At 46.9% G+C, this 22223-nt stretch overlaps 1 protein-coding gene across 3 annotated transcripts in view; it reads right to left on the bottom strand.

Annotated features, from left to right (window-relative positions):
* Positions 1–11461: 11461 nt before the first annotated feature.
* Positions 11462–22223, bottom strand: part of RSU1 (Ras suppressor protein 1) — a 110627-nt gene continuing 99865 nt past the window's right edge. For all 3 annotated transcript variants that reach the window (XM_075492711.1, XM_075492712.1, XM_075492713.1), the window contains one exon: positions 11462–11935. In XM_075492711.1, the coding sequence (XP_075348826.1) occupies positions 11833–11935 (103 nt within the window). In that variant the 3' untranslated portion in view covers positions 11462–11832. The remainder of the gene's footprint in view (positions 11936–22223) is intronic.

Raw genomic sequence — 22223 nt, 5'->3', positions numbered from 1 at the left:
GCTGAAGACCAGGCCTTGCTCCAGGGCTCTCAGCAATGTGTTGACGTTGCAATCTGTACAGCTTTGAAGGCAGCTGAGCCTCCTCTGCTGGCTGCTAATGCTGAAACAGAAAATATTGACCGAATGAAGGTTATTCCAAACACAACATGCACCTTTCCTTCTCAATCGTACTAGAATTTTTTGCGTGTTGGTGCTACAGATTACAAATAAAGCCTTCCATCCTGCTGGCATGGCCATCGGACAACCTGGGAGGCCAGAGGGAAGAAGGAAGGAAGCCCTGCCAGATAAAAAACTAAGGGATGAGGCAGAGCAAATGTGCTTCAGGCTTTGTTGGCAGTTTTGCACCCGAAACGGTCTGAAGGCTGGTATCTGGGCAATGGTCTTACATGGTGCCAGCAGTCACTCTGCAGCCTAAATTCTGGGTAACCCTTGTTACCAGAGTGAGCTCCTGTACTGGCTGCTGATGTCTCCGTCTCTTTTAGTGTCACATCACGCTCAAGCAAATCGAGGTGCTGCAAGACCTTGGAGATAGGAGTTGTGATCCTTGTGAAAGTGTTTCAGAATTTGGGCCAAATTTTGCCTTCCTGGTAGGAAATGTCTGCCATGGCACCTATAACCAGGGGAGCAGGCCCGAGTGCCAAATGACATTTGTTTTGCTCTTTTAAAGGGTGACTCAAAGGAAAAAGACATTAACTAAAGGCAAGGTGGAAAAATGGCTGATTTGTGAAGTGTAATAGATGTGTGATTTTTCTTAATAATCCCACAGAAACTGATTATCTCAGTTTACAACTAGTTTAAGGCAAAATTCAAAAAAAATGACGAGGCCGCAGTCATAACCATCACTTTAGAGGGGGATTATTCATATTATATTATAGGGAGTGATGAATTACTAAAAAGACTTCTTCATGTCTGCATTGCTGCAATTACTCCCAATTACTGTCACTCACTCTTGTAAGGGATTTCTTGCTGCTGTGTTTGCACCAGCAGCCTCCCTCCACGGGGACAGAGCGGGCGCAGCTGCCATTGACAGGCGGCGGGGACAGCACCAGCGCCTCGGCTGCACCAGCCGGGCAGCTCCTCACGTGCCGCCGGACCCCCACCTCGCTGCTGCTGCCCTGGGGTTGCTAGTTTTTGGAGCAGGGCTTAGCCGGGCCACTGGGCAGGCTTTGCCCGGACAGGGATGGGTGAGGAGGGATCGACACCATCTCCTCTCACTGCTGTCACCCGCTGCATCCAGCCCCTCCTTCGCAAGACGCTTGCCCTCAGCCTAATTACAGCTCTGCCCTTTTCAGGGTTGACCCACGCTGGGGGCCCGGTGGAGTGTGGGGAGATGCAGGAGAGCGGTGGGCAGCACCGAGGCATCCATTACGTGTGCTCACACTTTATGCCGGCCAGAAATGAATCATCCGCCCCAGGCAAGCCTCCATGCTTGTGAGAAGGTGCCCGCTCTGTAGCAGCTCCCACGGCTTGGGCTGGGGTCCCCTGGCATGGTCAGCTAATCGCCTCTTCTTGTCACTGCTTTTTCCTCCCCGTCCCCTGTTGCTGGTTTGAGGAACTCCTATTAACCCAGCTGATTTCAAGACCATCAAAACCATTGCCTTGAGACTCGTCCAATTATTCACCCTATTATATCTCTCCCAGCGTGGGAAAGGGGGAAGGAGCAGTTGGAGGACTCGGACCAGCTTTCCTCTGTGATCGTTACAACTCGCCTCCCCGAAGACTCTAGCTCACAGGGGCGTGAAGCCTTTTATATCTTGCAATATGCCACAAAGGGCTCCTGCTGCCACGTCCTCCTGCCTGCTGAGCCAAGCCCAGGCGCCCGTGCCCTGGCGATGGCGGTGGCCCTGGCTGCCCGCTGGCCTTTGCAGGTCTCCTGCCCCAGCAGAGGCCCGTGCCTGCTTGCAAATGTGGCCCTGAGCCTGGTGCCGGGGCACCTGCGTCCTCTGCCCATCTGCCGGGGAGGGGGGGTAACCTCCGGCGCGTGCCAGTGACACCCTGGCGCTTGCGTTACCTTGGCTAGGCAAGGCACCTCAGGAACTAGGAGTAACGCACCATGTAACTGCAAATAATTACTGTGGAAATGCAATTTTGTTTTGTTTTCATCTGTATCTGCCGTATCATGACTGAAAATGGACTCACACTTTTGGAAAGGAAACAAAACTCACTCCTCTCTTCATTTCTTGTCTTTTTCTTTGAAACCCCAGATCCTCATTCCCTGGACGCCCTCCTTTGGTTTTGGGAAGATCTGGGCACTGATGGGACAGAAGCAGCTTGGCTCATCCTTCCTTCCCAGATTCAGACTTTTAACAAGAGCCTCTTATTAATGACAATAAACCACCAAAACGCAAGCACTTGCCATTATTGGGGGATTTTTTTTGTACTTACTAATGTGGCTGCCCTGGTAAGGACTGTTACTAAGAAATATGTGGCACTGATGTGATTTACCTAGATGTTCCTGCTGCTGTTGATAGATTTGCTTTTCTACACTCAGATGCTGGAGCCTGTCTTTTTGAGGTTTGTCCAGGGACAGAGGACAGGAGGAAGCCCTCTGGTTCAGCGAGGTTTGGTCTGCAGCATACACAGCAAACGCAGCCCACTCCGCGCTGCCACCGGCCCCCGCCGCTCTCTCCCCTGAGAGGATGCATTAGAAATGGCTGTTCAGCCACATGGGGTCAAGGGGGACAAGCACAAGGAAAGGTGGAGTCACAGCCTGACACAGAGCCAGCAGCTTGACTTGGTGGAGAGACCCACTGGCCGGTCCTGAGGACCTTGGAGCAGCACCTTCCTGCTGGTTAAATTGATTTCTTCCATGCACTTATCGAAGGCAGGAGATACTGTCCCCTGCCAGCGAAACCACTGCTCAAACCGGGTGGCCTCCTGTTAACCTCACGAATGTCAGCTCAAAAAGTATGAAATCCCATTGGATCCAGGCACCATCTGCCTCTCGGTGCCTGGATGCTCCTGGGGACTGAAATCAGACCTCCTGAAACCCTGAGCCCCAGGGCCTGTGTGCATGGTGTGCAGCCCTCCTGCCCTCGGGACTGAGCACCAGCTCTCGCCAGCGCCATTTACTGGGGCACTTGCGACTTGCGGTGTTCAGCTCTGATTTGCACCGTTGAAGTCCCGGAGGGAGCACCAAGGCTCGGCTCTGGCTCTGGCTCTGGCTCTGGTTCTGGCTCTGGCTCTGGCTCTGGCCTGTCTGTCCCGGCTGGCTCGATGCGGGGGGTGGCTGAGGGGCAACTCGGCATGGGGACACCCCTCCAAAACCCACATGTACGCAGCACTGACCATCACCGCGTGGCAGAGAAGAGCTCTTGCCCCCACCTGAGCTGTTTGGAGAGGAGCTGGGTTCAATGCTGCTCACCTCCTGGTGTACATTTTTGCAGGATTTGTCTTTTACCTTTCATTTCCCAAGAGGGCTTGTGAGCTTCATGAGCACCCAGTGAGTCTTGGGGTCCTTCTCCTCCCTCCAATCCCTACTCCAAACCAAACCTTTCTCCCTCTACCCGTCACCCCAAAAAGTCCTTGCCACCCGATAAGCTTTTCCCTACCTCTAACCCCCTACAGCTGCAGTGTTATCCCACTCTTGCTTTCCTCAGGGTCCCTTGGTCACCCTTCTGCCTTGCAAGCTCCCAGGCTGTTGCGTGAAAAAATGGGAGAGCCAGGCTGGGATTTTCGGAGGCGCTCGGTTTCCAGTGACACCTCATAGGTATTCAGGCTGCCTTCCTCCTTGCTGGCGAGCCTCGTCTACAGAGTTTTCCTGCGTAAAAAACTGCACATGTCAGAGAGGAAAGACAAATGACGACAGCAATAATGTGGAAGAACATCCTCTGAACATCTGAGAGGGCTGAATTCATGAACCACTTTTATCAAGGCGTACAAGAGGCACTTAAATATTAGCTGCTGCTTATAAATAATATTGGTATGTTAAATATACACATATTTTCACAGTTTCATAAAGCGAGTGATCTCTGTTTGCTTTCAACTGGAAATCATAAAGTAAAAATCAATGAGCTTATATCAAGCTTATATTATAGTCCTTGAAGAGTCAACGGACTCTATAAAAATGACTGTTTTCTAACGAAGATATCATTAATTGGATTGAGTTGGCAAAGTTTAAGTGCCTTGTCATATTTTGATTGCTATGCAGTGCTAGAGCTTATTGATTTTATAGAACAGCCTGTAGATAAATGTAATGATTAATTTCATTTGGTTTACAGGAACAGAGAACTTCTATGCAGGACTGGATGCGCTATTTTGTTTTTTATAACCGCCTGTACCTCGCAGGAGCATGGGTCTGGCTGTGAAGCTATGCCAGGTGGCCTGGCCTTCCCCGGTTTATTTACTCAAAAGAAATTCCATTTTCCTCCCAAACCCGTGGGTTTTTTTCCCCCCTCTTTCATTTCAAGGGCTTTGGAGAGCTCATTTTTCAATCTTTACTTCTTGGGCGGGGTGGGGTGGGTGTTTTCTTGCGGAAAAAAGGAATGGTTGTTAAGTTTTATTCCGCGTTTCTCTGTTTGTGAAGCCATCAGCCGCAGGTCCGAAACCCCGGCCCAGCTCATGGACCCGTTTCTAGGTCAGCGCTTGCGTCGGGGATGGAGAGGTTGGCTCCAGGCCCCGGCGCAGAGCCCTGCACGTCCCGGGGGCCCCACGGGCCTCCCCGTTCCGCCTCAGGCGGCGGGGGGCTCTGCAGAGGAAGGTGCAGAGGAACATGGCCGCCAGGGCCTGCCCTCGTGGCCTTCCCCGTGCCCCAGCTCCAGCGCCGGGGGACGGCCAGGCCGGCTGCCAGGGATCGCCTGCCCCCCGAACGGGGCAAGCCAGGGCTGTGAGCCTCTTCGCACGCAGCGCAACGGGGCTCTGCTCGGTGCGGAGCCCAGCAACTGTTCTTCCTGAGGCCGTGGGGCTGTTTTTAGCCCTTGCTAGGGCACTCGGTGCCGCACGGCTGCCTCTGAACTATTTGGTTTCTTAATTGGAGGAGTTGATGTAAAAACAAAGCGAGGGGAAAGGAAATCCCGGCAGCCTCCCTGGGGACACCCTGCCAGGCCCGGGGGTGACAGTCGAGTGCGACGCGAACTGTCTTGGCACGTTTTTGTACCAGCAACAGGAGGAATTAAAGGATTTCAGGCCTTCATCTTTGTTCGGGTCTGGCGCGTTCCTTCCTCGCTGTTCTGCTTGTGTGCTTGCACCCACTGCTGGCAAAGGCGGAAAACTGCATTTCTAGGTGCTGCTGGCCGCTCTCCTACTTGCAGAAGCAGCTGAGAGCTTCTGACCATTAAGCTCCAAGCCCACACATTATCTGCAAGGTACCTGAATTTAAATCAAAGTTTTGATTTTTATGTTTGCCCTCAGAATGGATTAGTATTGAATTCGTGATCTACAAGGTGTTCAATGCATCTCTGGATATCACCGGCTGAGCAGAAGTCTTTGAGTAGCTTAAGTGGACCAGAAATTAAGACAGGGAAGTCACTTTGTACGGTCTGGATGGTAACTGCTAGAATCATACCCCAATACTGTGCACCCATTCCTCTGAATACCTGCGCATACCTGTGCACCCATTCCTCTGAGTCAGCGCTCTCTTCTGCCCCAAACACAGATGCTCATTTCTGTGTGATCTTGGGAAATCATGTTATGCCAGGTGTGTTTGAGTAGCTACCTAAAATAAAATATCTGGGTTGTTAGGACGACAAATAAGAGGTGGTTGAGGGTGCTCAAACCAGGCCACCAACAATATGGTTTCTAAAACTAACCCCTCTGAGGGGACAGTTGACAAGATCACCAGTTCACTGCTGTTACATCCTAAACCAGATGGCTGGAGGGAAAACAACACCCAGTATTAAGCTAAAATCCACTCTCCCGCCGAGGGCCTGAGCCACCCAGGTCCCAGCACACATCACAGCCTTCACGGCATTGCCCTTCCTCCAGCGCTGCCCCGGGTTGTGGGGCCGAGCCTCAGACGAGCCCTTTGGCTCTGCTCCCCTCCGGCTGCTCCTCGGCCAGCGCTGCCATGCCCAGCCCCACGGGTGGTTCCGAGGAGCAACTTCTGCCCCGGCGCTTTGGTCCTGGGGAGCGCTGCTGACCGAGCTCGGGGTGGCCCCAGCAGGTGCGGGGTTGGCAGGTGAGGATGACGGGGGCAATTGCTGGGGTGGGAGGCATCCCTGCTCCTCAGGCTCTGCCTGGCAATAGCTCCGTGCTGCCGGGAAACCCACTGCCACCAGCCTGCGATTTCCACGCCAGCAAAGCAAAGATTAGCAAAGCCACGAGAAGCACGGCATTGCCCAGGCTCAGGCAGAGGGCCAGCCTTCCCCCCAGGGCCGGTAGGACGGCAGCCCTGGCAGAGGGCACCCCACTTAAATGATTATTGAAACAATGGGGGTATTTTGCCCAGTGCTTGCATGTCACCATCCACAGGCACAAACCACTCCAGGCTGGAGGTACAGCTCAGCGCCAGGCTCGTCCCTCTGCTAGCAGCCGGCAGGCCATGGCCGTGCTCCCCACTCCTTCTCGTGCTGGCAGCTGCCCCAGCACCAGGCCATTTGAAACATTATCCTGAATACCTGGGATGTCAGGAAAATTGTGAAGCTGTGCTTGGCCTGGGGCTCATCACCGCTTGGCTGGGCACCAGCTCTGCGCTCAGGGCTGCCGGTGACGCAGGAGCAGGGCAGCGTGGGCAGAGGGGCTCTCGCCAGCAGCAAGGGAGCCGAGGTGAGGAGTGGGTGCCCTGGCAAAGCCGCCTTGCCCAGTGCTTTGCCCCCCATCGCACCTTGTCGCTAAAGCTGCCTCCAAATGCATCTACCAAGCTGCAGGGGTGACTACCGCAGCTGGCACTCACGCGATTACCGTGCTCCTTGATCTAAAAATACGGTTAAAATTTTGCTCTTGAGATATATTGTAAAAATGACAATTTTAAGGGCTCTTTCACAATAGGGAAACCGTTCCTGGCGAGCTGTAATTCAGTTCCTGCTCCAAGGGGGCCGGGGAGCGGCAGCGCCTGCCTGCAGAACTCACAGGTGAGCTGGAAGGGGAGGCGGGAGCTCAGCTGTGCCAAAGGCAGCGGCTTCGGTGGCAGCGCTGGATGAAAACCAAGCACAGATATTTATAAATCACTCTGCTTTACAGGCAAATTACTTCTCCTTAGATCAGAGGAAACAAAGTACCCAGGAGGGGAAGAAAATCTAACTTTTGGGAGGTTATCATGGTTTCATCCCAGAACATCTGCCAGCCCTAGTGTCAGCGCGAGGCAATGAACACATGGCACGAATCCGGGAGTATAAAGGATGTGTCATTGCAAGAAGGAGTAGGAGTAAAATAAAGCAAGTTGACAGCTTACATCCTGTGCCATAATCCTAGAAATTGTTAATATTTACAAAATTAACAACTAATATAACCGATGACAATCTCACTCCTCCTGGTTGTCATGAGGATATTAACAGTTACCACCCGCTCCAAACTGGAAATAATACCCTTCTCCGGAGCTCCTGCTGCTCAGCACACATGGGGACAGCACAGACTCACCCTCCCAGCTTTCATACCAGCACCAAGCTGTGAGCCAGCACAGAGCACCCAAGCATTGCTGGGGCTGGAAATGCCTCCTGACCTCACTCTGCTCCCGCTGAGGGAGCAGGGGCTCTGGCAGAGCAGGAGGAAGGTTTCTCCCTGTCCCTGGCTCCTCCAGGAGCCCAGCACCTGGGCCTGTGCACTGCAGCGTGGTGGGGAGAGCCTGGAGGAGGAGGAGGAGGAGGATAGGGAGGATACAGGGTGCTGGAGGTAGGAGAGGCGAGGGCTGCGCTGGCTCAGATTGTACCACCGAACAAGCTGCCATTTCAGGAGAAATGCCCATGCTGCTGGTGTGATTTGCCAGCTGTAAGGCTGGCAGCTAATTGATGAACAGATGCTACAGTGTCATTTCCTTAATAGGAAAGACCTGGCTAAAACCAAAATAAAGATGCTTGAATACCAGTGACTCCATGGGAAACATATTTCTAGACCAATAATCATAAAAAGGTGAAACTTTAGAATCACAGTTGTTGCCCACATCTTTTTTAAATAAGAAAGAGAATAACAGCAGTGTCCAAGTTCTCAGAGCTGAGATTTTTTGGTTGTGCTTTTTTTTTTTTAACTGTTATCTGTCCATCAGGAGGACTGCAGGAAGCAATACAGGGTTAACAGACACTGTAAGTGCAAGAAAACCGTGGATGGTGTCTGCACATGCGGGACTTCTGGCTTCACGTTGCCCTATCTTTAGCAAGGAGCATTAATTCCCCAGGACACTCTTTGCATAGGCACAGCATATCGGTCTTACGGTAATTTTAAAAAGTTTGCTTTGTCAGGGCGCATTGTATGCAAAAAAATCACCCAACTCTTTCCAGTTCACCATATGCAAAATCAAACCAGAGAATTAGCTGCATCGTTGTTTTCAAAGAGCTCCCAGGTGCCGGAAAGCTGTAAAAAGCAAATTTCCTTCTCACAGGAATCATTTTCTCCCCTTGACGGGGTATGTTGTTGGCTGTATGAGAGGTTGGCCTGAAGAGGCAACCTGAATGAGTGACGGTGAATGACTGCATGGCAAAAGTCCTTTTCAAGGCACCCTGAGATCAGGGATCTCATCGTCAACCAGGCCAGTGAAACAATATTGAGGAGAGGAGCAAAGAGCTGCCTTTACAGAGCTCCTTGCTCTAGGTGGCACAACACAATTGCTCACCTTGGGGCAGCGCCCAAGGGCTCACTGGAAGGGGCCTCACTTGGATGGATCCTCTGGAGAAATGACCATGGGGACCATCAGAGGGACCATCACGAGCTGCGATGCTCATTAATTGGTTCACCGCAGTAGGACACAGCAGTTCCTTTCCTTGAAGTACAGTAGGGAAATAAATGTGACCCAGTAAAATGAAACAAGTTGTTTTTAAATATTAAAAAAGCAATGACTCTAGAGAACAGATACATAAAATCATCAAACTCACATTAAAACGGTTGTGTAGTTTGCTCTAAGAAGCTGGTACCTTTTTAAAAACTCTAAAACATTAGCATGTTACATCCCAGATGGTTTGCTTTTCTTCCCCATGTCTTTTATTCTGCCTTGAGCCTCTGAAGAGCACTCCTTTTCCCCCCATTTTGTTTTCTGTTTGTAAAGCTTTATACATTTCAGTTTTTTGTCGTCTTCTCAGATCATTATCTTATTTTTTCGTCTTTCTTTTCAAGAAACTTCTTTTTTCCCCATCTGCCACCATCTTCAGGATAGTTCTTCTCCCTTTAGGATTTCTTTTATCCTTCTCATCTTTATGCTTTTCACTTATTCTTCCCCAGACCCTTCATTCTTGCTTTTGCTTGTCAAAACTGTGTTTCTTCCTCCTTCATGGGGGAAGAAGTGGGAAGGTTGGGTGGATTTTTTTGCTGTGAACACCCAGGAATGCTCCAATCCATACTTCAAAACCCTGCAGAGGAGAGCTTGCACGAGTCTTTCAACACTTTCAAAATTTGCAACAGCAGTTAATGGAAATCTGACTAATGCTTGAAAATCAGCAGCTTATTTTAAAGTGGTGCTCTAGCTTCCCACCAATAACATTTTCAGGCCTTCCCCAACAAGCTTTTATTTTTCCATTAGAGACTCTACTCCATGCTTTGAAACCCTTGTAGCCCCGTAGCAACTTCTCTCTTTCTAAACCCCAAGACACAGAGCAGGTGACGGATGCAGTCTCAGACACCACCCGGATGCCTTTAGCTCTGGGTAGATTTCTGTTCAAATCAAAGGAGAGCCATATTGCTACCCCGCTCACAGAAAACCATGTCCAGGTGTACCCAGGGAGATTTCAGAAAAGCGGTGAATCCAGTTTAGCTGGAAGTGAGCATACATAAAACGTCTCCAAGCCTCAAAGCAGGGGTCTAGCCAAGCTGCGGGCATCGGTCAGGAGAGCAGTGGCTCAGCCCTGTGGGCATTGCCACCCCCGAGGGCTGGGGTAGCGTTCAGTGCCAGGGAAGAATACTGGGGGAGGGATCTAGAGTCTCTTCACCCCTTCCCAATAGATGTGCCCTTGCTATTTATTTTGTTCCAGAAGGAATTTGCAATAGTAGTTTGGGGACCTTCTGACATTTCACTGACATTTCTTCAGGGATTATTATTGTCACTAGGTACCCTCACGTGTTAATGCCTACACTAGATGTAATTGTGTGCATTCCAGCCGGGGGTCAGTTTTTGCTGTGAATTCTTAACATGCACCCAACCTAGCGCCTCCATGGGCCTGTTTCAGTTGGACCTGTTCCCCTAGACAGATCACTTTAGAGGTCTGGAAAATCCTCTGCAGAGCTTGCAACAGATAGAATTGACTATTCCTGACAAGTCTACCATTTTTACTGTTTTCCATCTGCCTACCAAGACTGCCTCATTCTTCTGAAGTACCAAAGACCACTTAAAATGTGTCTAAAGCTTGATGCCAACTTCCTAGCCCTGCTTGCCAATTCAAAAAATCTGTTGCAAAATATATGTCAATACACTTATTCCCAGACTAAGGCAACCATGCATTACTTAAATGCTAGGGTAATCCTAAATGCGATTGAGAGGCTGGTGCTGATAACAGAGTCTTCAGATACAAAATGGCTTTTGTAGAAAGCATCATTTCTAGCATGACATATTTAAAACCTTTTCTTCTCTCATTGAACACAACTGGCCTGTTTTGGCAGTCTGGGCATGTTTCCTGGCTTGCCGCCTGGATTGCAGCCGAAACTCGGCAATGGGTTGCTCGGGTATGAAATTCATGAAATCAGAAATCAAGGGCAGGAAGGTCCTGACACGAGCGATCTAGGTATGAATATCTGTTCTTGCTCTTTGATTTTCCTGGTTAGCTTTTGCTCTGCTAAGACTAAAATTGTCTGGAAATCACTGTCTGTAGATTTTAGGTTTTTCTTCCCCACTAGTAAGACCTGAAGCTATTTGAGATGTTAAACAATTTGCGGCTTCTGAGCTTGGTTGTGGTGCTGGCTTTGTACAGATAAATATAGAACCTGTGGCATTTTCAAAAGCCATTTAGAACAGCTCTTCAATACAAGCACTTTCAGCAGAGACTAAATACATTATTTGGGTTTTCTGCCTAAAAAAAAAACCACTTAAAAAATTGGCAGAAATACCATTTTCTTCAAATGAGAAAGTTCTCTTTCCCCAAATTGAGGCTGGCAATTGGCAGCTCTTTACAAAGACAATTTTTTTTTTTCTTTCCTCTCTCCCTTCCCCTGCTCCTTGATTTCAAAATAACCTTCAAGGTAAAAAAGCAGGACATAGCAATGTAAAAAGAAATAGAAACTGATTAAAATTTTTCACTCCTTGAACAGAATGCTTTACATTTTAACTAACTTGTATCAGATAAAATGCTATCACATTCCGACACAAGAAGTTAACACATTGCAGGAAACTGGACACATATGTTCCTCAAGGAATTCACTATTCAGAAGTCCTACTGAAGAAATTGAAACACAATACAAATGAAGACCTTTATTAAAATCACCTGGAATATTATATGAAATTTAATATCGTGTAATATAGGTGCAAAACCCCTGATATTGACAGGAAGTGACACATGTGAAGAGAGGACATTAATATACATATAAATAGAAAAGCTAAAATGTGTTTGACAGTGATGTATTAAATGGCTACATAAATGTGACCACAGTTAGGAGAATATGTAATTTTGTATTCCTTAAGCAGTATCTTCTAAAGCAGTATACATAGTAAATTGCTTTTACCTCTAGCGTCTGCTTTCTTATGAGTAACAGGAGATGCGTAGGAATATTATAGGCACATGCAAAAGCAATGTAAAAGATACAAAAACAGAGGCAGAAGCCAGGGACTTATTTGTTCTTGGCTGCCAGAGGCTTACGGCTGATCTTCTTTGACTTGTCATTGTTCTTCTTTGGAGGTTCAGGATTCGCCTGCATGTGTCTGCCATAAAGACTGTAAGGAAATGAGACAAAGCATATTTGTGATACAACCATTAAACACAGGCTTTCACTCTGCAGCATGTTAAACAATGCATCTAGTTACTAGAAGTAAAAAAAGGAAGGTCAATATATTTATTTTGTCTCACCACACTGAATTTTCTGTTAGATCTCATGCTGCAGTCCATAATATTAGGGTTCTTGTGACTAATCAGGAGAGTAACATCAGGAAGAGCAGACCTTTGAAGCAGTGAAGGAGCAATCAGTTTTGCCTTCAGAAACTAGCAACCTTTATTCTGCAGCTATGGGATTAAGGCTCGGAAGGCTGCAAGGATGTGTATTCAAGTCGACAATGACAAAAATTGGGTTGAACTGGAGAGATAGAGTGCCCACTTAGAGCAAAGTGAGCATCATCCCTAACCAGAAAACCCAAGGGCTTGATAATGTGACAGAGAGCAATGGTGTCACAGCCGCCTTTGCTACTCACACATGATTGATAGTACTGGGACAGCTACCAACACATCAATGCCACATTAGTAAGTACCACTGATTAAATGTTGACAAAGTATCCTACAATTAAGATGGCTAGCATTCACAGCGAAGCTAAATAGACTACATGGCTGAGAGGATCTTGCTAAATATCACATAGTAATTAATAGATAATTTATGAGTAATCCTGATTAAACTAAATTAAAAACCTACCCAAAATAAACACAGCTCAAACTTAACTTCCCTTACTGACATAAAGCGCTTTTTGAAGATGTACTTTGCGGGGGTGTCAGTGTATCTAGAAGGGAACAGAGACAAGCTTTGTTTCTCCTCATTCAGCTGTATAGACACTGGCAATGTTGACACCCATACTGAAATCCCTCTGAAAGGTGTCCCCCTGCTAATACTTCAGCCCGATGCTGGTAAGTGTCTGCCCCAACCCTGTACTAGGCTGTTGCCAGTCAAGTTGGACACTAACTTCTACCAGGTGATAGGAATTCTGCTGCTGAAGAAGATAACGGCACCAGTTCCCACAACAGCCTTCCTTGTGTCACTGCACTTTCCACCTTTCGATGGACTTTGTCAAGAAACAGGACAGATCCAGAGGCTTGGGGTTGAGAAACTTGAGTCTTCCTAGAATTGCCTTTTGGTATGTCAAAATCTGGATAGGCAGCTGTCAGCACTGTCACCACAGAACCCGGGTCCTGCATTTTCATGTGTCTGGGGCATGCAGAAGGTCCCAGCTGTCACAGGTGAGCTGCACTGGTCCGTCACACACACCCACACATGCACTCTCCGCCGCTGCAGTCCACGTATGTAGCTTGCATGTCTGTCCAGCCCTTGCTGCAAACAAGGACCAGGTACAGATCCTTTTGCTACTTTTGCTTAGTCATGTCAGGACAGACTTAGTTACTCATGATATGTTGTTGCTTATCCAGAAAGCATGACCTGATATACAGTTCTGCAGTGGGTATCACCCTGAGCGGGTATCTCGGAGATAAAGTGACTCTTTATTTATAGTGACCTCTTGCTTTGCAGGCTGAAACTAATTTCAGCAGAGGACGGGCCCTCCTTCTTCTACAGGGCCTGGTGGACTATGCAGTCAACTGTATGCAAGAGACATTGAACAAGGATCCAAAAAGATAGAAATACTCTTGAATATACTGTGCTGTAAGGCATGGCCATGGAAGGGCTATTTATGTCAGATACAGAGAGATTTTAGCTAAGACATACATTGCTCTCTCCAGCTTCCTGAGGAGGGGAAGTGGAGAGGGAGGTGCTGAGTTCTTCTCCCTGGTATCCAGTGACAGGACGCGTGGGAATGGGTCAAAGCTGTGCCAGGGGAGGTTTAGACTGGACATTAGGAAGCATTTCTTTACTGAGAGGGTGGTCGAACACTGGAACAGGCTTCCTAGAGAGGTGGTCGATGCCCCAAGCCTGTCAGTGTTTAAGAGGCATTTGGACAATGCCCTTATTGAACTTGGTCAGCCCTGAAGTGGTCAGGCAGTTGGACTAGATGATCATTGTAGGTCCCTTCCAACTGAAATAGTCTATTCTATTCTATTCTATTCTATTCTATTCTATTCTATTCTATTCTATTCTATTCTATGTCAGCAGATTAAAAGCTACCACCTGCTCCGAGCTTTATTTTGCTGTATCTGGGAGACACTTCAACCCCGGAGTTCCCGGACTGCAGAATGGGATTAGAGCTTCTCATAGGGTGGGGTGGAGAGGCAGTGCTTGCGTTCACCTCCTCAGCAGCTGCAGTTTTACATCATGCTGCTAAACAGGCTGCTGTCAAGGTACACTGTACCCAAAACAGCCTTGCTCAAGGAAAATACAACTGTGAACTACGACATTACTTCACCTTACTGAAATTTTATGTGTGCCATCACCTACTGTCAACAAGGGATCAGATGCCATTTCCTGATGAACACAGAGAGCCCTGACCCTCCGTGATAACTGCATGCTTACTATTAGCTACAATAACATATTTTTCTTTTCATAAGAGATACAGCCCCAACAGCACAAGGCTGTATTTTATCCAACTACACAGTCTGTGTACTAATCAAATATCCATCCTAAATAACTGTCCTGTTTTGGAAGGCATTAAGTGAGTTGAGGGAGGGAAGATATGAAAGGAGATGTGTTGGTATCAGGAAATACTATTGTTGTGGAAGAGCACAGAAGTGTCATTCAAGGAGGTTGTCCCATCAGAAACCGATCCAAGGTAGAAAAAGTCAGGCAACAAGCACCATCTTGTTCTCAATGATATGCAGTGCAGCATTTGAACCACTGTCAGTAATAATTTTGTAACTCTGAGAAGTTAGAAACAGAGAAATGGAAATGCATGGTCAAATCTGTGAACACCAATAGTTAGTTAAATACTAAATTAACATTCAGGTTGTTTTTTGGCTCTAGAGGAATAATGCTATGTTGGAGTAGAATGTGAGGTTTTTTCATATAAGAAGAAAGTCCCCATTTGGGACTTTAAGCAGTGAATTAACAGAGAATCCACTGATCCGCTGTATCTCAGCACAAAAAATCTTCATGGATGGGAACATAAATCCCCTGTCACTGTCCCGTTTTCCACCTCCTGCTGCCCCACAGCTCCTTTGCCCTGTTAGTGCCAACCCAGAGAAGACTACAACAGCTTTAGTGGTTTTCAGGTGTTACATACCCTTATACCCTTTTTTTGCTCAGGTTGGTTTAGGCTCCACTTTTTTTGCTTTGGAAACTTTACATGAATTTCTCTCTCAGATGACACTTTCGGCATTCATCCTACCTCTCATTTCCTGCTTTCTCAGTGCAAATGTTCAAGTTTGTGGACTGGCAGAGCTCTGATTAGTGAACTTTTTCTGAAGTAAAAGGGTGTGGTGGGAATTCTACTGACTGTGCAGAAGTGCAGAAACTGAATATTGACAATTCTGAATGAACTTCAGAGTTCTGGTAAAGTCTACTTGGGCAACGCCTTTTGACTGCGAAATGAGGTCCAGCGGCCACTGCATGCATTAAGCAGTAAAAATCCCAATTGACTGTATGGAAGCAGTTTTTCTTTGATATTTGCTCCTTACAATATTCAGTGCTATTGGTGCTCCAGCAATTCCCTCCACCCCATGCAAATACTATATTAGTAGTAGATGATGTGCATGAGTTGCTGACATCTGCAGCACTTTTACATTCTTTTTACTTAGTCTCATGTCCAACCACTTCTATCAGCATGTGCACCAAAGTTTCATCCAGGAAAATAATTAGTGGGTTTGAAATAAGCAAAAAAAAAAAAAAATCTACTTAGGTTTCTCTGGCAAAATTTCAAGGAGGTTTCAGCTGCACATTGCTATCTCAACTGAAGATAAGTGCTTTACAATCTACCACAGTAGTCTGCTACACAAAGAGCAAGGATCAGACGTATTTAGATTATACAAGCCTTCACAGACAGGGACTCTCTCTTGTGTTTGCACACATCAAATACGAGGAGACATATGGTGTCACAACAACATTTAAATACAATAATGACTGCGATAATGCCTCTGGGACAGAATTTGCCTTCTGTTACACTGGGGAAAAGAGAATTCACAATTTTCAGTGAACTTCTGGTACAACAACAGACACCACTTTTATAGATCCCAAGGAAAAAAAAAACCAGAAAAAAAAACCCAAAAGAAAAAAACTAATAGAGCTGATCCACACGGAGAAGCAACTATCTGAATTACACGAGAACCTATAACCCCTTGGCTGTAATAGATGTGGAGTTTACATATACAGTCCTTAATGATTTCGATACCTACTGGAAGGATACAGCCACAGAAACCATAGCTTGCACGTCACCATCTGTCAGCCAAGCTGTAGTAACTAACTGCGTACATGCTCTTGCTCTGGCATCACTGAGAAGTCAAACGTGTTAGGCAGAGACACTCGCACACTGTCCTTGGCAGCGGAGGTCAGCTTAAGACATGCACACAGACGCTTAAGACATGCACACAGACAGTTACGCAGCTCAGCTGATGGATGGTAATGTACTAGGAGATGGCACCTTGACATATCTGTTTGCATGACTAGACCCTTAGTGAAGGCAGATGGTCTCCATAAACAGACAAAGGAATATTGAGGCAGATTGTGGCTACTGTTTCAAGGCAGATCTGTCAGATAAGTGCTGATAATACATTCGTGGCAGCACCTTCACACTTCATATTTTGGAACGTCACCTATCTATAAGGCTGGTATAGCTCTGAGAAAGACACCACACACAGCTCGCAGACCAAAACCTCAGCTGAAGAATAAAATCTGGAGTGCAAATAAATATTTGAGATGCTTGTGGTTTGCAGCAACAGTCAGAAGCTAGTTATTATAACCACAGTTCACAAATTGCTGAACCTTTGTAGACTTAGCAGCTACAGTATTGCATGCAGCCTTCTCATTATGTTAAAGTGAAAGGGGAGATTAAATGCAAGACTGAAAATGCAGAAAGCCCTCAGATAGAATTTCCAGTTGCTTTCTTTCCTTGTATATATTTTTCAAAGCAAACATCTCTCATGAACATAAATGTTTCTTTGTATGCAAATATAAACATAAAATCTCTCTGCATTCTCTATCTGCCCCACTGGAAGTAACAAATGAGAGCACTATGGCTGCTGCAGCAAAACTAACAATATCAAGTGAGAAAGATGCTCATTAAACTTCATCATTCTGTCTACTTTAATGATGCTTTTACTTAATAAAAATTCCCTGAGCAGTTGCAAGGATATTAGGCAAGGTCTTTGGTTATGTATCAGGGGTCTAAGCTGTCACTAGCAAGCATGCAGTTCAGGAGGGGCATTCCCAAGAGGAAAGAGTGAATACAGCTTTCTTGTAATAAATTCAGAGAGAATCAATAACCACAGCCTGCCACATTACTTAAGCATTTAGGAAGTAGGTGATCCTTCTAAATTAAACTACAAATTGCTAAATGTTGCAATTTACAGCATAAGATCAGGCATGGAGCCTTGAAACTTGAAAGCATACAGTCTTGCTACCAAAATCTCTGAATTTAAAGAAGATCCATAGTTAAAATTCATAAAGTTTAAATAAGCCACTTTCAAAAACTACCTTCAGCACAATTGCCTTGAATTTTTCTCTCTTGTACAACAAAACACTCACTAGCTGAAGGCTACATGCTCCCAGAGATGAAAAGAGTGAACCTGTGTAAGCTAGTGAACTAGTGTGAAGTGTTTGATGCACACATTGGTTTTCTTGAGTTTAAGCATTTTGAGAGAGGATTTCAAGAACGAGCCATAAGAAATACCCTGCTCTCACTTTATGTCTGTAATAGACCTACAGGGTGAGTATGCAGAATGAAAAGGATGCGCACAGTTAAATACGATCCTGGAGAGATGCTAACTCCATGTATGTACCATAATCTGAAAAACAAAGGTGAAACATTCCAGCACTGCTCGCTTTTCCAAAAGCTCGAGCTCAGGTTCAGGTGGGTATTTAATGCTCAGACGCAGCTTCAAATGGGGGCATTTACAGTGACCGCAACAGGATGCTCCCCAGCCCCAGCTGCTGAAGCAGGAGAGGGGAAAGGCTGAATCAGTGGTGGTATCACTAGAGACCCAAAGCTGAAAGAAGTGATTGCAAGACTGATACGGGCTAGCTAGCCTATATTAGTTACAATTCTCCAGCACTTACTGCAAGATGCATTTGCCCTGGCAGTTTTTGCATAGCTTATTGCTGGTTCTAGTATCCCCTTTGAGCGACTGTGACTGGCCTTTTCTCCCGTGGGAGCTGCTAACACATCACCTCCTCAAACCACATCTCCCGGGAAGGGGACAGATACTGGGGTTTAATTTGCCAGTAATGTATCAGTGAGGGAAAACAGTGGGGGCTAAAATTACTTTGCAAGTATCATATTCTTTTGGTAGTTTACCAATAATTTATTTTTATTCTCTGTGACATAAGTCAGATGATTTAAATTAAGAGGAACATTGCATGGGTAAGTAAGTGAAACAAGTATCTGGTTTCCTTGCACACTCGGATGGCAAGCTGAAGTTTTAGGATTCTTAATAAGGAAGAACAGCCAAGAGTGACTCATTTTATTCAGCTAATTTTTTGCCCCTTGTTTGCAAGTGCTCTGAGAGCAGATGGCAGCAGTGTCAGAGATGTTCATCATCTGAAGCTCTCCGCAAGTTTCTTCAAAAATCTCAGCTTTGGCCTGTCGTCTGGCGGTGCACCAGCTCACTCCTCATGCTCCGACGTGGAGGCAGCGCGGACTGGTTGAAGGGGGCAGGCACTGGCGGTGCTGCATGCCTGCTACGCTGCAAGAGCCTCTGGGCTACTAAACCTGCAGCTCTTAACGTCTTGTAAAACTGCTCCAGTATTTTTAGGTCTGTAACAGTTTGTCTTCCTCTATTGCCCACCCACACTCTGGTATGCCTAATACTTCAGACTGCCCCAGTCTCCACACCCCAGAGCCCAGCCCCAAGACACTCCGAAGCGTAACAACCTGTGATATTTTTCTGTTCCCTCCACCTGCCCTAATAACCCAAAGTTCCTGCAGAGTTTGCCCTGGCATCACCCTCCCTAATGCCCCCAAGTCCTGCACTTCACCTTTCAAAGAGACTTTCTGCATCACCAGAAATCCCTAATCCCCTCAAGTGGCTTCTGGGATCTTAACCCCCAGAGGCACTCCGCAGGAGAACTGATCACCTCTTCCCATCCCGGTTTAACTCTCTTCTGTAGCTAGTTTCATTTTTTGGAGCCTGAATTAGACAAGAAGGAGAGGATTCAGTACAGGTGGAGAACTAGGTATCCAAGGCCATGTTGCAGTCAGTGGTGATCGGGCTAATGAAGCCCGTGGAGTAGAGAGCTTTTTGGGTGACCAAATACAAGTGTCTGCTGTGAGATGCTTAGTTGCTATACTCTGTTACAGATTTTCACCAACTACAGTAGACAGTGGGCAGCTAGCTGACACGTAGACACTCACGTTTAGATATTTTAAAATGCTAGATGAAGTCCACCCAAAGCAACCACGCCCCCGCTGTTCCCACTTTGCACACTCTCACAAGCTGTTAGCTACCTTACATTACGGACTGCTGAGTCATACAGTCCAACGCTGACTTACTGCGAATTCCTGCCTAAAAACACTCCAAATCTCAATAAGCAAAAAAAAGTATTCTGCCAAAACTGTCCTGGAGCTCACTGTCTCAGTGACTGTGTAGAGCATGCATCCTCCAAAATAAGCCCACCCATCCCATGTGTCTCCTACTGGCCACTTCATCATTCAGTTCCTTCACAGGGCTCCCTTCTGCCGGATGCCTTAACCCCAGTCTCTCCCCTTTGCATTTGCTGTGCCTCATACCTGGAGAAAGACTCAACCTCTACCTGCCATGTTTCCCACCTGCTTTCCCTACAGGTTACTGTCAGAGATGGACCCTGACCAGATGGACCTCTGGCCTGAGCTCAGGAGCTCGCTGTGGTGCCCCTCGCCATAGCACCACCAGCCCTGCCATGATGACTCAGCAGCCCAAACACAGGAGCCGTAGAGGGAACACAGTCCAGTCGGACGTATGAGGAGACACCTCGGGGACAACGTGTCTGTGTGGGCAGATTTGAGCCAAGGTAACTATGATTTACAAACACCTGCTCTCCGGTAGGGCTGCCAGTTCCTGGATAATTTTAATTCTGCCAGACATGTCCACTCTTAAACTGGTTAATTTAATCCCTGCTTCTTTGAACCCACCATCTTGCATGTTATGGAGAACTAATTTTTTTTTTTTTCCAGAAAGGAATTCCTAGTAGGTGTTAGGCATTTCTGTAATTAATATACAGTAATAAAAGAAAGCCTTCTCCTTATATTCTCTGAGGCTAGCAGCCTTTTGAAGCAAGTACTTTAAATGAGAGGCTTGTTAGGGGAGCACAGCTAGAAGCTCATAGAAACCTAGCTAAAAAAGAAGTCTTTTTTAAAGGAAAACATACAGGCCAAGATTTGCAAAACTGGCTAATGACTTTGCACACACAACTTGAAAGACCTTACAAGAAATGTGGCTTTAGGCAGAGAGGTTTTTGAAAGCACATGGAACACCAGCATCTGCTTTGTGAAAGTCAGACCTATCTAACGCCCAGGGAGCCCAGCACTGAAAATCTCAGCCGTGATACAAAGCCATAGAGACACACAAGGGGGACGTCCATGGAACTATCATGAAGATGGAAAGGAGAGGACATGCTTATGCTTATTTCTTTAAAAACAGAGACAAACACGAATTAAGATTTCATTTAGAGAATCTATTATGCTGATAAAACAAGCCCCAGCTAGCCTGAGAGGACCAGGGAGAGAACGATACATTTCTGCACCTGGATAGAGTCCTATCAGACTATCTCAATTACAAAGAATTTCTCACTGGGACTCACATCTTCAAGCGGACCCAGAAGAGCTGATCTCCCCTCTCACGCTCCATTTCGAATGGATCGATGAGTGGTTCAGCCTACATGTGCAGACCAGTTCCTGGATCCACCCCAGGCATGGAGAAACTTCATAGGTGAGAACCTGAAGTCTTCACGGCTGAGAATTCCCACAGATTGCAGTGGAATATTTTTCCTCTTGTTTTCTTTTCACAGATCAAATGGTGCTTTCCCACTTACATATGACCAGAAAAAACAATTTAGTGCCAGATACAGGCATCAGCTGCAAACCCTGAGGGCTAAGGTATCCACTAGAACAAATGACATCCTCCACCTAATCAATCCAAAGGAATTAAGAGCCGCAGAATCTGCACGAGCAGGCTCACTTTCTTTGGCAGAAGCCAGCACAAGTGGCTGCAGAGAAAAATGCACCAGCAAGTAGGAAAAAGACTATTCAAGTGAGAAAGAAGTGTGTTCTGTTTACTGAAGTCATCTGTATCATTACCCCATGCAATGCTGCAGGCTTGAGGAAGAGTGGCTGGAAAGCTGCCTGGTGGGAAATGACCTGGGAGTGTTGGTTGACAGCCAACTGAATATGAGCCAGCAGTGTGCCCAGGTGGCCAAGAAGGCCAATGGCATCCCGGCTTGTATCAAAAATAGTGTGGCCAGCAGGACTAGGGAAGTGATCGTGCCCCTGTACTCGGCCCTGGTGAGGCCGCACCTCGAATACTGTGTTCAGTTCTGGGCTCCTCACTACAAGAGGGACATTGAGGTGCTGGAGTGTGTCCAGAGAAGGGCAACGAAGCTGGTGAAGGGTCTGGAGAACAAGTCTGATGAGGAGCAGCTGAGGGAGCTGGGGTTGTTTAGCCTGCAGAAAAGGAGGTTCAGGAGAGACCTTATTGCTCTCTACAACCACCTGAAAGGAGGTGGGGGTTGGTCTCTTCTCCCAAGTAACAAGCAATAGGAGAAGAGGAAATGGCCTCAAGTTGCGCCAGGGGAGGTTTAGATTGCATATTAGGAAAAATTTCTTCACTGAAAGGGTTATCAAGCATTGGAACAGGCTGCCCAAGGAAGCGGTTGAGTCACCATCCCTGGAGGTATTTAAAAGACGTTTGGATGAGGTGCTTAGGGACATGGGGTAGTGGTGGACTTGGCAGTGTTAGGTTAACGGTTGGACTTGATGCTTCTAATGGCCTTTTCCAACCTGAACGATTCTATGATTCTATGACCACAGCCCTTGTCTTGATGTATTTGTAATTCCATGAGCATGCAGTAGATAAATCAACAGTTTGCTCGATTTCACCAAAGCATGTTGTTGGGACCATATTCAGGGCCACATGCCTGCTCTCAAACTAACCCCAGACAGGCAGCAAACATGGTGCAGAAAACATACTGGCACGCAGCACAGACACCCTCCTGGAGCCAGCTGAACACAGTCT

The sequence above is a fragment of the Mycteria americana genome, chromosome 2 (assembly GCF_035582795.1).
Source record: "Mycteria americana isolate JAX WOST 10 ecotype Jacksonville Zoo and Gardens chromosome 2, USCA_MyAme_1.0, whole genome shotgun sequence".
Taxonomy (NCBI): Eukaryota; Metazoa; Chordata; class Aves; order Ciconiiformes; family Ciconiidae; genus Mycteria; species Mycteria americana.
The sequence above is the reverse complement of the archived record's forward strand: the minus strand, read 5'-3'. Positions and strand labels throughout refer to the sequence as shown.